General features: G+C 46.6%; 2 protein-coding genes across 3 annotated transcripts in view; one reads left to right on the forward strand and one right to left on the reverse strand.

The window, feature by feature from the left end:
* Positions 1-9814, reverse strand: part of Nup188 (nucleoporin 188) — a 58390-nt gene extending 48576 nt beyond the window's left edge. For both annotated transcript variants that reach the window (XM_028883213.2, XM_037204591.1), the window contains exon 1: positions 9752-9814. In XM_028883213.2, coding sequence (XP_028739046.1) covers positions 9752-9783 — 32 coding nt within the window. In that variant the 5' untranslated portion in view covers positions 9784-9814. The remainder of the gene's footprint in view (positions 1-9751) is intronic.
* A 60-nt stretch (positions 9815-9874) lies between these two features.
* Dolk (dolichol kinase) lies at positions 9875-11942 on the forward strand. Its single transcript, XM_028883222.1, has one exon. The coding sequence runs from the start codon at positions 10173-10175 to the stop codon at positions 11781-11783; it is 1611 nt and encodes a 536-aa protein (XP_028739055.1). The 5' UTR covers positions 9875-10172; the 3' UTR covers positions 11784-11942.
* The last annotated feature ends 1782 nt before the right edge of the window (positions 11943-13724 follow it).

The raw sequence follows: 13724 nt of genomic DNA on the forward strand, positions 1-13724 counted from the left end.
TGAGATGGTTCAGTGAGTGCTTGCTGCCAAGCCTTGTCAATACCAAATCCATATGATGAAAGAGAAACAACTCCAGGTGTCCTCTGACCTTCATATTCATACATACCCATAAGATAAATAAATAATTGTATTTTCAAAGAGTTTCTAAGAGATGGAGATGTAGCTCAAGCAGTAGAGTGCTTACCTGGCATGCACAAGGCCTCAGGTTTGATCCTAGTACTACATAAACAGATGTGGTGCTTCACACCTGTAATCCCAGCACTTGTGAGGTAGAGAAGTTAAAGCCATATGACAAGTACCAAGTTTAAAGTCAGTCACCTTGGGAAACAGGAGATTTTAGCTCAAAAACAAAATCGAAGGGCTGGAGCGATCATTCACATACTCTCTGTCTCTGTCTCTTTCTTTCTGGAGCGATCATTCACATTCTCTCTCTGTCTCTCTGTCTCTCTCTCTCTCTTTCACACACACACACACACACACACACACACACACACACACACACACACACAGCAGATACCTCTAAATCCAGCATTTAGATGGCAGAGACAAAGGATGCCTAGAGCAAGCTGGCTTAGCGAGACATGCCATATTGATGCGAAACATGCCATATTGATGCGTCTGGATTCAACTCTGATTCTACATCAATGAATGAAATGGAACATACAAAATCAAAGAAGCTCCAGTCAGCCTAGGAGCTCCACACATACCCACCTGTCTACATACATGTGAACATGCATTTATGCACAGATACACCCTACAGACAGACTCAAGAGAAAAAAATAAACTGGAAAGACTAAAACACAAAGTATTAGAGCCATATTTGCCAAAGGCTCTCATTCAGGATTTTCCCAGCAAAGAATCTTAAACACACCTGAAAATTACAAATCTTTCCTAACAGATAATGCTTCTAAGAAAACAAGTTCAATTCCATTAAATCCACAGCTGCCAACTCCCACACCAGCACACTGCAACCCCTCTAATCTTTTTCTCATAACAGGATAACACTCACAATTCAGAAAGTAATTAGGAGATTAGACCCAGTTATTGGAAAAAAATGTTTCTCTTTATGCTGATAATAAACCAGCCTCAAATAATAACACTGAGACAAGGTCACTAAAGAAAATTGGTGATGTTTTGAAAGTTATCATGCCTTTTGTCAAGGCATACTTATACTTTGTCTTACTTACTTGACAAGCCTGAACTGGCAAATGTAAAAAGCTAGGGCTTTATTTAAAAGTGGCAACTGCTGTATGTCTAATATGCATAAGTATTGGGGGATATTTGTACTCTATGTAAAGATGTATTTGCTGTGACTGGTGTAATAAAAAGCTGAACAGTCGCCGGGTGGTGGTGGCGGCGGCGGCGGCGCACGCCTTTAATCCCAGCACTCGGGAGGCAGAGCCAGGTGGATCTCTGTGAGTTCGAGGCCAGCCTGAGCTACAAAGTGAGTTCCAGGAAAGGCACAAAGCTACACAGAGAAACCCTGTCTCGGGAAAAAAAAAAAAAAAAAAAAAAGCTGAACAGTCAATAGCTAGGCAGGAGGTATAGGCAGGACTTATGGGCAGAGAGAACTCTGAGAAAAAAAAGGAGAAGCCAGGAGCCACAGAGAGGAAACAGGAGGTACAAGATGGAAGAGAGGTACATGATAGAATGTAGATAAATAGAAATGGGTTAACTTGAGGCTGGAGAGACGGCACAGTGGCTAAGAGCACTGGCTGCTATTCCAGAGGACCCAGGTTCAATTCCCAGCGCCCACATGGCAGCTCACAGCTGTCTGCAACTCCAGTTCCAAGAGATCTGACACCCTCACATCAATGCACATAAAATAAAATTAAATAAATTATTGGAAAAAAATGGGTTAACTTAACTTTTAAGAGCTAGTTAAGACAAGCCTAAGCTAAAGGCAGAGCTTTCATAAATAATAAGTCTCCATATTATTATTTGGGAGCTGGCTGGAGGGACAAGAGAAAGACTTGCTCACTACACATGAGGCTGTGGGTTCAGTGTTTCTTTGAAAATTCTAATTCTTGGTAGCAGGAATTGTAGCTCAATGAACAAAGTGCTTGTCTAGCAATCACAAGCCCTTGGTTCCAGTCCCAGCACCACATAACCAGACTAGGTGGCACCACACCTATGATCCTAGGACTGGAGGCAGAGAGATCAGGAGTTCTGGGACATCCTCAGCTACATAACAAGTTCAAGGACAGCCTGGTATACACATAACCCTGTAATAGAAAAAAGGAGGAGCTGGAGTGATGGTCCCACAGTTAAGAGTGCTTGCGGCTCTTCCAGAGCCTGAGTTGGTTTACCAGCATCCATGTCGAGCAGCTCACAACCGCCTGTAACTCTAGGTTCAGGAGATTCAACACTGACTTTTGGCTTCCATAGATGCACATCACATGGTGACATACAGACATATACATACACAAAATAATTTTTTAAATTTTTTTGAAGAAGGATTTCTCTCTGTAGCCCTGGCTATCCTGGAACTTGCTCTGTACACCAGGCTGACTTCAAACTCAGAGATCCACCTGCCTCTGTCTCCCAAGTGCTGGGATTAAAGGTGTGCACCACCACAGCCCAACTTAAGAATTTTTTTTTTTTGAGCTGAGGATCGAACCCAGGGCCTTGCGCTTGCTAGGCAAGCACTCTATCACTGAGCTAAATTTCCAACCCAAGAATTTTTTTAAATAAATTAAAAAATAAAATTCTCAGGCTAAGCACAATAGCAAATGTCTGTAATTGCAACACTCAGCAAGCTGAGGCAAGTTCAAGCTCAAGGCTGGCTTAGGCTACAAAGTAAGACTCTACCAAGAGAGACAGAAGAGGGACGGGGAAGAAATAAAAATTCTCAGAGAAATATATTGTTTTGCTTGACATATAGAGATCTAAAAATATGTTGTATGTTCTAAGCATATGTAATTTTTCTAACTATTTCTTAAGCTAAATAGAAAATAAAAATCAAACATGAAAAGGAAAAACAGGACAAAATATTCCCAACTAGAAAAACCGTATTATATTATGATCACTTTATTAGGTGTCAAAAATGATGTATGGCTGGGCCTGTACATCTGTGATCCCAGTACTTGGGTGAGAGAGGCAGGAGAGAGAGAGCTGGTCTCAAAAATAACAACGTTTAATAAACTTTCTTTCTTCCTTACTTTTTTTGGGAAGAGGGATTTCAAGACAGGGTTTCTCTGTGTAGCCCTGACTGTCCTGGAACTCACTCTGTAGACCAGGCTGGCCTTGAACTCACAGAGATGCGCCTGCCTCTATCTCCCGAGTGCTGGGATTCAAGTTGTGTACCACCACACCTGGCCTTTACCTTTTCAATCAAATGAAAAGGTTTTGTGTTCTTTTTTATCTTGTTTCTTCTTTGGTGTGTGTGGGGGGTGTCATTTATTGTTATTTTTATTGACATGTATGGGTGTTTAGTCTGCATGTATACCTATGTACTACTTGCATGCAATGTCCAAGGAGGCCAGAAACAGGTGTTGGATCCCCTGGAACTGGAGTTACAAACAGTTATGAGCATCAGTGTAGATGCAAGAACAGCCGGTACTCTTAACCAGTGAACCATCTCTGTCATGGGATATTCTCACCCTGTGTGAAGATGTACTGTTGTGACTGGTGTAATTAAAAAGCTGAATGGCCAATAGCTAGGCAGGAATAGTATAGGCAGGACTTCCAGGCAGCAAGAGAACTCTGGGAACAAAAAAGGCAGAGTCACCAGACTCAGGAGGATGGGCAGTATGGAGGTGAGGTAACAAGCCTCATGGAAGAATATAGATTAAAAATATGGGTTAAGTTAAGTTATAAGAACTAGTTAGGGCTGGGCAGCAGTGGTGCACACCTTTAATCCCAGCACTTGGGAGGCAGAGCCAAGTGGATCTCTGTGAGTCTACAGAGCAAGATCCAAGACAGCCACTAAAACTACAGAGAAACCCTGTCTCAAAACAAACAAACAAAACCAGTTAGGAACAAGCCTAAGCTAAACCTGAGTTTTTATAATTAATAGTAATTCTCTGTGTCCTTACTTGCAAATTGGTGGTCCTGATGAAAGTACTACAACATTTGGTGTCCAATGCATGGCATGACCACACAGACTGAGAAGTCAAGCCAACTGGAGCAGCCACATGTGCCTTCTGGGCCTTCGGCCTCTCCAACAGCTGCTGCTTGCAGGGATTCCAGAAAGTGGCTCAGCAACTTCCCAGCACCAGGGTGGTAATCAAGGCTCCTGCCGGTACCCACAAGCATGAGGCTAGGCACCCAGGGAACAAAGGGGTGTGGAGTCAGCGCTGGAGCCACACAGAGCAAGGCCTAGCTCCTGCCTAGCAGTTTAAGATGTGTCTCACAAGCTGGGTGGTGGTGGGGCATGCCTTTAGCCCCAGCACCTGGGAGGCAGAGGCAGAGGCAGAGGCAGCAGATCTCTGTGAATTTAAGGTCAGCCTGGTCAACAGAGTGAGTTCCAGGACAGCCAGGGCTACACAGAGAAACTCTGTCTTGTGGGCAGTGGGGGAGAAACAAATTGTCTCATGCAGTCAGAGAACACGTTGCAGGAACTTAGTAAAGCCAGGTCCAGACACAGAAAACCTCTTAAAAGGAACAATATGCTTAAAAAGGTGCTTAGGTGCTGAAAAAAGCAAAGAAAATGAGTATTGACAATCATAGAAAAAAAGTTTAAAAATAATAATATCTCAGGCACACTGGCTGCTCATCCAGAGGACCCAGGTTCGATTCCCAACACACACATGGCAGCTCACAACTATCTGTGACTCAGGTTCCAGGGGATCTGGCATCCTTACACAGACAAACATGTATACAAAACACCAATGTACATAAAATAAAAATAAATAAAGCTTAAAAAATAAAGTCCTTAAAGAATGAGTAAAGTAATGTAAAAAAAATTAAAAAGCCACATAAAGATAGGAAATACAGAGGGTGTCTGGATCCTTTATAGTGCTTTGTTGATTTTGAATTTTTAAATGCTAATGAAGAAAAAAATACCTGCTGAGAGACAGTGGACTGTGAAAAGGATTGCTGAATTAAACCAGCCTATGTACTTTTGGGATGTCTTAACTTTAAAATGGAAGTCAAAAAATATGTTGCTTTAAGGGAGAGGTTATGCCTTTGTTTCCACAGGAAATGAAAAGCTATGGATTCCTTCAAAATTAATAAAGATTAGTTTTGACTGGGGAAGACCTCCTGAGGTTCGTGGCTACAGACATGAGGGAGGAAGCCAAAAGACAACAGGACAGGTGATATGTATGTTGATCCTTCCACATGGGAACAGCTGAGACTGGATAAGACATGATAAACCTTGGTTACAGAGTCCTCATGACTATTATATTACAGCTTGGATATGCAGTCTAAACGGACTTCTACCTATATCCTACAGGAACTAAGTGTACAGGGGAGAAACTAAGTCACTGAAAGCAAGTATCTAGCTTCACAGATAAGATTTAAAAAATGTACTGACTGGACTGGCAAGGTGGTACAGCTCTTGCTGCAAAAGTGTTATGACCTGTGCTCAACCCCTAGACCCTACAGTAGAAGAGAACTGACTAGCAAAAGTGTCCTCTGACTACCTGCCATGGTACCATATTGATGCTCCCTCCTGTGAGCGCACGCACACAGTAAGTTTGTTCTGTTTTGAATACATTGATGGGCCAACAAGACGGCTCAGTGGGTAAAGGTGCCTATCACTAAGCCTCATGAATTGAATCCCCAAGACCCTTCCACGTGGTAGAAGGAGGAAACCGATTCCAACAAGTTGTCCCCTGACCTCCACATGCACTCCTAAGCAGACACCCACGTGTACACAGTAAATAAATGAATGTAAAAATAAATAAACATATAGCCCATTAATCTAAAGCCCTAGGAGACACCATAGAATCTTATTTCTACGAGTCAGAGGACCAGCCAGAAGAGATGGCTCAGTGGGCACAAATACTTGCCACACAAGCCTGGAGACCTGAATTCCGGAGCTGTCCTCTGACCTGCACTCACACACCATGGTGTGCACACACTATAATAAAAAAGTAAATAAATGAGAGCAGGAGAGATGGCTTAGTTAAGAACAATCACTGCTCTTGCAGAGGACCTGGCTTTAGTTCCCAGCACCCACATCAAGCAGCTCATGACCTGTTGGGATGATCTTTTTGTACACTGGAAAGATGTGTCTCTGTCCTTCCTCACCTGCCTAAGGCACCTTCTGGTTGGTTTAATAAAAAGCTAAATGGCCAACAGCTAGGCAGAAGAAGATAGGTAGGACTTCAGGAGAGAGATAGGAACTCTGGAGAAGAATTGGTGGTACAGGAGATTGGCCAGCCAGATAAGAGAGGAAGTCAGACATCTGGTACTGAGGAGAGGTAATGAGCCACATGACAGAATGTAGATTAATATAAACGGGTTATGGGCTGGAGAGATGGCTCAAAGGTTAAGAGCACTGGCTGCTCTTCCAGAAGTCCTGAGTTCAATTCCCAGCAACTACATGGTGGCTCACAACCATCAATAGTGAGATCTGGTGCCCTCTTCGGACACACAGGCATACTGTATACATAATAATAAAATGCATAGATAAATAAATAAATAAATTAGAATGCAGGGACACTCAGATAAGGTCATCTGAAGTCAGAAGCAGAGATCAACATTTAAGAAGCCAAGAGAAATGTGCTGAATAAAGATAAATCCTTTATTTTTTTTTAAAAAAAGGGGGGGTTAATTTAAGTTTTAAGAGCTAGTTGGGAAGAAACCTAAACTAAGACCAAGCTTTCATAACTAATAAAAAGTGTCATGTCACTATTCAGGAGCTGGCAGTCCAAAGAAAGTCCAGTTATATTTGGCTCAGCAACAACTGGCTGTAATTCCAGTTCTAGATGAATCAATGCCTACCTCTGTGGGCATTAACACACCTGGTGCACATAAACTTAGGCTGCACTTGGTTGCTCTTAGAACCCAGGTTCAATTCCCAGTACCACAAGGTGACTCACAATCCTCTGTAATTCCAGTTCCAGGGCACTACACAAAAGTGATGCACAGACAGACATATGCAGGCAAAACACTCATAGACCTAAGAAACAATAATAAAATGTTCAAGAAAAAAAGTTTTCAAGAAAACTTTTGGATAGAAAAGAATAATCAGAGTGTATCTGGAGAATGGTGAGCTAGCCAAATTACTCTAATGAAACAGTCCTTTTGAGAAAGTTACATTCTACATAGAAATCAATGCAGTTACTGTCTACCCAACTCCATAGAGCTGCACAGTTCTCTTGTAAATGAAGACTTTTTTTTTTTTTAAGTTAAAGGCTTAGGAGCAATAGCTTTTAACTTTAAAAAAAAAAAAAGATTTTTTTTTCTTAAAATTATGTATAATGTTTTGCCTGCAGGCCACAAGAGGGCACCAGAGCTCATCATTATAGATGGTTGCTGGGAATTGAACTCAGGTCCTCTGGAAGAGAAGCCAGTGCTCTTAACCTCTTAGCCATCTCTCTAGCCCCAGCCTTTAACATTTTTGAGACAGGCTTTTTACTGCATAGCTCTGTCGGCTCTGGAACTCAGAGACCAGCCTGCCTCTGCTGGGATTAAATGTGTGCATCAGCACACTGGGCCCAGCAACAGCAGCAGCCTTTCAGAGTGGCTGCACTTTGTCCACACACCACACCACTTAGACGTCCAAACACCGAGACCTCAAAGTGCCAATATTCAAACCAACTTCCTGACAATGCTGAGTGACTTTCACAAGATTCTGAGTGTGAAAAGAGCATCATTCTAGTGTTACTCACCAGTGCTGACTCCTATGCATACACCTGCGACAGCAGAAAGGCTCAGGCAGGAGGGCTGCAGTGCCAGACCAGCCTAGGCCACACATACAACACTAGGCTTCACAGTTACTTCAATAAGCCTCCAGAAAACAACACAGGACTGAGATGGCTCAAATAAAGCACCTGACGTGAAGACCAGATTCAGATCCACAGCACTTAGAAAAAAAATTAGGCAGGTGTGACAGCCCACCAGTAATCCCAATGCTTGGGAGAAGGAGACCAGGAAAGCTGAGTCTAAGATGGCTTGCCAGACTGAATCAGCAAGCTCCAGAAATGGAGATCTAAGAAAAACACCCAACAGCCTCCACATACACACACACACCTGCACACACAAAGATTAAAGATTCCATTTGGAAAAGCAGGAGCTTGAAACGCAAAGGTGTCTAAGGTCAACAAAGCAATAGACAAAAGGAACAGGATGGACTTTTCTTGGTCCAGATCTCAGGTCTTCAAAGAGACCACTATTCCCAACTACTAGGGAGCACGCTTTCCAGTGCTAAATATCACTCTCCTAACAGACCAAGGCAGTGCCTAGAATCCTCTGCTAGGCACCCCCAGGTTGTAGCTCAATAGTAAGAGTGCTTGCCTAGCATTCCTGAGGCCCTGGGTTTGACCCACTAGACCTCAAAATAAAAATAAGATAAAAACCCTAGGATCAGTCAAAGTCCAGCCTCAAGGATGGGTTTGGTAAGCTCCTCAACATGATGAAAGCCTGCTGGCAAGCCAAAATTTTCCTTTCCTTTTGAAAAATTCATTTTTTAAAGTTTCATACAAGTATGTATCCGTATCTGTGGATACAAGGTCTAGCATGAAACAGCAGATGGAAGGAAACCAAGCTGGCCCTCACAAGGATCACAAGAAACTCCAAAGGAAATTTTACTACTGGAAGGCGAAGCGGCTGACCTAGAGAAGGACAGGCAATGTGTGAGATACTGACATGTTTGTCTTCCTGTTTAAAGGTTCAGCAGGAAACAAAGCCAAATAAAGTTAGCAGAATCAATTCCAGGTGACAGGTATGCTTAAGGTTTAGGAGTGGGGAGTATTGTATATCATGTGGAAGATGTAATGAGCACAGAGGTTTGGTTATGGTTTTTGTCTGACTGCCTTCATGGGGATCATCAAGAGAGGCAGAGGAGGGGGGTAATCTATGTATGAATTGGACTTCTGAGTCATGTGTAACAGGAGGCGCCTCTCTCCTAGTTGTGAGAAATGAATGAGATAACGCCTTGCAAGGCACTTTCCCAGGGTCTGGCGCTAGTAAGCGCTCTTTAAAGACAAGCAAGTCTTGTAATTCATGTCCGTAATTTCCGCACTAAGGCAAAGCCAAGAAGATAGGCGTTCAAGGCCAGCCGGTGGTACAAGAGACCTTGCCTCCAAAAAAAAAGCACTCCTTAAGTGAGAACCGTGTGTTTGTTTTGTAATAATTCATGTTGTGTCCGAAGTCTGCAACAACACCCGGAATGACCTGGAAGGATGAAGGCATGTCTACTGCTTGAATCAATACCGGCATCAGCCAAAAATAAAAGAAGGCGGGAACTAAGGACGCCCGCGGGGCGACTCCGCGGTGTGGGCAGTGCACACCCGAGGCGGGGCAGCGCACGGGGACGCTCCGGCGGGGCCCGGTAGGGGGTGTCTTCCAGGCGACCCCGAAACGTCCCGCAGTGCCTACAAGGAGCACGGTGGAGGAAGCGTGGGGAGACGGGAGGCACAGGGACCGCGGAAAGGGAAGGGAGAGTGGCCGGCCCGCTCCAGAAGTGTCCTCAGCCCCGCGAGCGGGGACGGTTTGGGCTTAACCGCCTCCCCGGCGGATGTCCGTCCACCCAGCCTGGGCTCGCTTCCGCCACTGCCGCTGAATCCCGCTTCCAACTCCCGCCCTGCTCCCACCCGGCGCCTCACGGCCACCCCCGCCGCCGCGCCCCGCTCCGCACCTCACACACGGCCCACCGGCGGCAGCCGCCATCTTCGCGCGCGCGCCCCAGCCCCGCCCCCGTACGCCGGGCCCACGTGACCCCGCACCGTTCGGGAAGGGGGCGGGGCCGCCCGTCACGTGACGGCGGGGCGGGCCCAGGATGGGGCGGTCAAGATGGCGCTGCCCAGGGCTGAGAGGCGTCCGCGGTGGAGGCGGTGGAGCCTGTGAGAGGCGAAGCGTGCAGACGTCTGCTACACCGTAGGTTGGAAGCGGTGGAGGGTGACTGGGCGCCGGCTGTCAGGCCTCAGAGTGGCCCGTGGTGGAGCACCCTTTTGGAAGCTGGAGAAGGTTGCTGGCTGGGTCAAGTGGCTGGTTGAGGGCCCCAGAGGCCGAGGCGTCCCTTGTCACCCAGCTGCCCCTAGAGCCCCAGGCCTAGAGACATGACCCGACAGTGCCCTCCCTCAGCCCCGGAGTCTGGGTTTCCGCTGAGCGGGTCGGTGCTGGCGGAGGCGGCCGTGGTGTTCGCGGTGGTGCTGAGCATCCACGCTGTGGTGTGGGACCGATACTCCTGGTGCGCCGTGGCCCTCGCAGTGCAGGCCTTCTACGTCCAGTACAAGTGGGACCGGCTGCTCCAGCAGGGGAATGCCGTTTTCCAGTTCCGAATGTCCGCGAACAGTGGCTTACTGCCGGCTTCCATGGTCATGCCTTTGCTCGGGTTAGTCATGAAGGAGCGCTGCCAGACTGCGGGGAACCCCTACTTCGAGCGCTTTGGCGTTGTGGTTGCAGCCACTGGCATGGCCGTGGCCCTCTTCTCCTCGGTGTTGGCACTGGGCATCACTCGCCCGGTGCCCACCAATACTTGTGCCATCTCGGGTTTGGCCGGAGGCATTATCATTTATATTATGAAGCACTCCCTCAGTGTGGGCGAGGTGATTGAGGTCCTGGAAGTCCTGCTGATATTCGTTTATCTCAACATGATCCTGCTGTACCTGCTGCCCCGATGCTTCACTCCTGGGGAAGCACTGCTGGTATTGGGTGGCATTAGCTTCGTCCTCAACCAACTCATCAAGCGCTCTCTGACGGAAAGCCAAGGGGACCCAGTGGACTTCTTCCTGTTGGTGGTGGTGGTAGGGATGGTGCTCATGGGTGTCTTCTTCAGCACCCTCTTTGTCTTCATGGACTCAGGCACGTGGGCTTCTTCCATCTTCTTCCACCTCATGACCTGTGTGCTAGGCCTGGGTGTGGTTCTGCCCTGGCTGCACTGGCTCATTCGTAGGAACCCCCTGCTCTGGCTTCTTCAGTTCCTCTTCTACACAGAAACTCGAATCTACCTCCTAGCCTATTGGTCTTTGCTGGCCACCATGGCCTGCATGGTGGTGCTGTACCAGAATGCCAAGCGGTCCTCTTCTGAATCCAAGAAGCACAAGGCTCCTACCATTACAAGAAAATACTTCCACTTCATTGTGGTAGCCACTTACATCCCAGGTATCATCTTTGACCGGCCACTGCTGTATGTGGCTGCCACTGTATGTCTGGCAGTCTTCATCTTCCTGGAGTATGTGCGCTATTTCCGAATCAAGCCCTTGGGTCACACTCTGCGGAGCCTTCTGTCCCTCTTCCTGGATGAACGAGACAGTGGACCCCTTATCCTAACACACATCTACCTGCTTCTGGGCATGTCTCTTCCCATTTGGCTGATTCCCAGACCCTGTACACAGAAGGACAGCCTGGGAGGAGCGAGAGCCCTGGTCCCCTATGCTGGGGTCCTGGCTGTGGGTGTGGGTGATACTGTGGCCTCCATATTTGGCAGCACCATGGGAGAGATCCGCTGGCCAGGAACTAAGAAAACATTTGAGGGGACTATGACATCTATATTTGCACAAATCATCTCTGTAGCTCTGATCTTGATCTTTGACAGTGGAGTAGACCTGAACTACAGTTATGCTTGGATTTTGGGATCCATCAGCACTGTGTCCCTCCTGGAAGCATACACTACTCAGATAGACAATCTCCTTTTGCCTCTTTACCTACTGATATTGCTGATGGCCTAGTAGTAGCAGCTGTGATGATGAAAGCAGGGAAATAGGGAGAAAGAATGAATGGTCCCCACAGCAGCTAGCAACTTGGACACCAAGAACCCAGGGGTGAAAAGCAGATTTGGTTTTTTCAATTGATTCAGACTTAAAATAAACAAGCAAAGCTCTCTTGGATTTATTTTTGCTGATAATTAGAAAACAAAAATACTTAAGGGCATACACCAATTCAGGGAAATTGAATATGCTGCAGAGCCCCCATCTTGTAGTCTGGGTAGGGCATGGTTGGAGTGGACCTTGGGGGCAGCAGAACAGAAAGCCTAATGCTTAGATGTCTGGTGTCAAATAAATCTGATCAGAATCCTTGGCCATACAGGTTAACTGTATGGCCTTAGGTGAGTCAGAGCCTCAATTCTTCTATCTGTAAGATGGGAATAATGACAGCCTGACCCTCACTGGATACTAGAAGGCTCTATTGAGGTGTGAGGTGTCCAGAGTATTTGGCCTGGGGGCCAGCGAGGTGGCTCAGTGGGTAAAAGGTGCTTGCCATACAAGGCTGAGGACCTGAGATCAGTCCCTAGAACCCACATAAAGGTGGAAGGGGGGAAATGACTTCCCAGGATTGTCCTCTGACCTCCACAGGTGTGTGCTAGCTCATGTATGCCTCCACAGATATCACATACACAGACACTAATACTAATTTTCTTTTAAGTATTCAGCCTGTGGACCACCTATGACCAGAAATCAGTACAGGAAAGTGTCACTATTACCCAAGAGTAAACTTGTCTTAGAAAAAAAAGCCAGGCAAAATAGGAGGAAGATAGGTCATACATGGAAGCAGGAGTGACCTTTCATCTCCTGGCTTCATTCAGGAAAACCCAAGAGGCAAAGAGCTGAATGCATGCAATGTCTCCTACTTGGACTAGGAAAAACCTGTATTCATCTCTTCTGGTGCAGAGTCCAGATCCATAAAGGCTGGCAAGTTCCTGGAGAATTCACACAGGCTGTCTAGTTCCACGCCTGAGTCTCCATGTTTCCCAGGGTCTGCACAGAGCCTGATCCTGTGGCAAGAACTTGGTAGCTATTGCCTAAACAAATGAACAGTTGCCATCAGTGAGAGGATAATGGAGGATTTCCAAGGCCAGAAGCTGGGACTGGAGCTCTAGAGAGCTGAAGTCTCTTCCTGGCAGTCACTGCCAAGCCCTTTCCCTCAGAGCACTGGGCTGTTCCTCCAGGGCCAACTACCCCTTCTTCACTCTCTCCCCTCTCTGTGTCAAAGGAGGTGGCCCCATGTTGGAGAAAGGGCGCCAGCTTGCTCACCAACTCCCTGGCTGGCTGGTCTTTCTTCTGGACTTTCCAGTTGGTAGAGGACTAGACCTGGCTACAGTGTGGCTGCCAAGGCCAGGCAGGTGACTCAGTGAATGAGGACGTAGGACTATGCTGGGCCTCTCTTAAACAGGGAGGGAGGCAAACTTATAACCCTGTCGTTCAGGGGCAGAAGCTGGAGGATCACAAGTTTAAGGTTATCTTGAGCTACAAAATAAGTTCAGGGTCATCTTGGGCTACATGAAATTCTATCATATATATATATATATTTGAGATAGAGTCTCACATAGCTTTTGCTGGCCTGAAATTTGCTAATAGGCTAGCCTCCAACTCCCGCCTGCTCTGTCTCTCCTCTAGGATCAAAGGCCTGCACTATGACACCCTGCTCAAAATACTTTTAAAAGGTCGCCAAGATAGCTCACTGGATAAAAGCACTGGTCCCATGTTCAGATGGAGAAATGGCTCAGCTGCTAAGACACAGTTCCCAAAACCCAGATGGCAGCTAACAACCTCCTGGCACTCCAGGGGCATGGACACCCTCTTCTAGACACCATGCACACACGTGATGCACAGGCATACATGCAGGCAAAACACTTATACACATAAAAACAAGTTAGTCTTTAAGCTGGGTAG

Source organism: Peromyscus leucopus, chromosome 4 (genome assembly GCF_004664715.2).
Source record: "Peromyscus leucopus breed LL Stock chromosome 4, UCI_PerLeu_2.1, whole genome shotgun sequence".
NCBI classification, from domain to species: domain Eukaryota; kingdom Metazoa; phylum Chordata; class Mammalia; order Rodentia; family Cricetidae; genus Peromyscus; species Peromyscus leucopus.

Excerpts from the sequence above, each read along its gene's own strand:
- Dolk (XM_028883222.1), top strand. The coding sequence starts at position 10,173 with ATGACCCGACAGTGCCCTCCCTCAGCCCCGGAGTCTGGGTTTCCGCTG.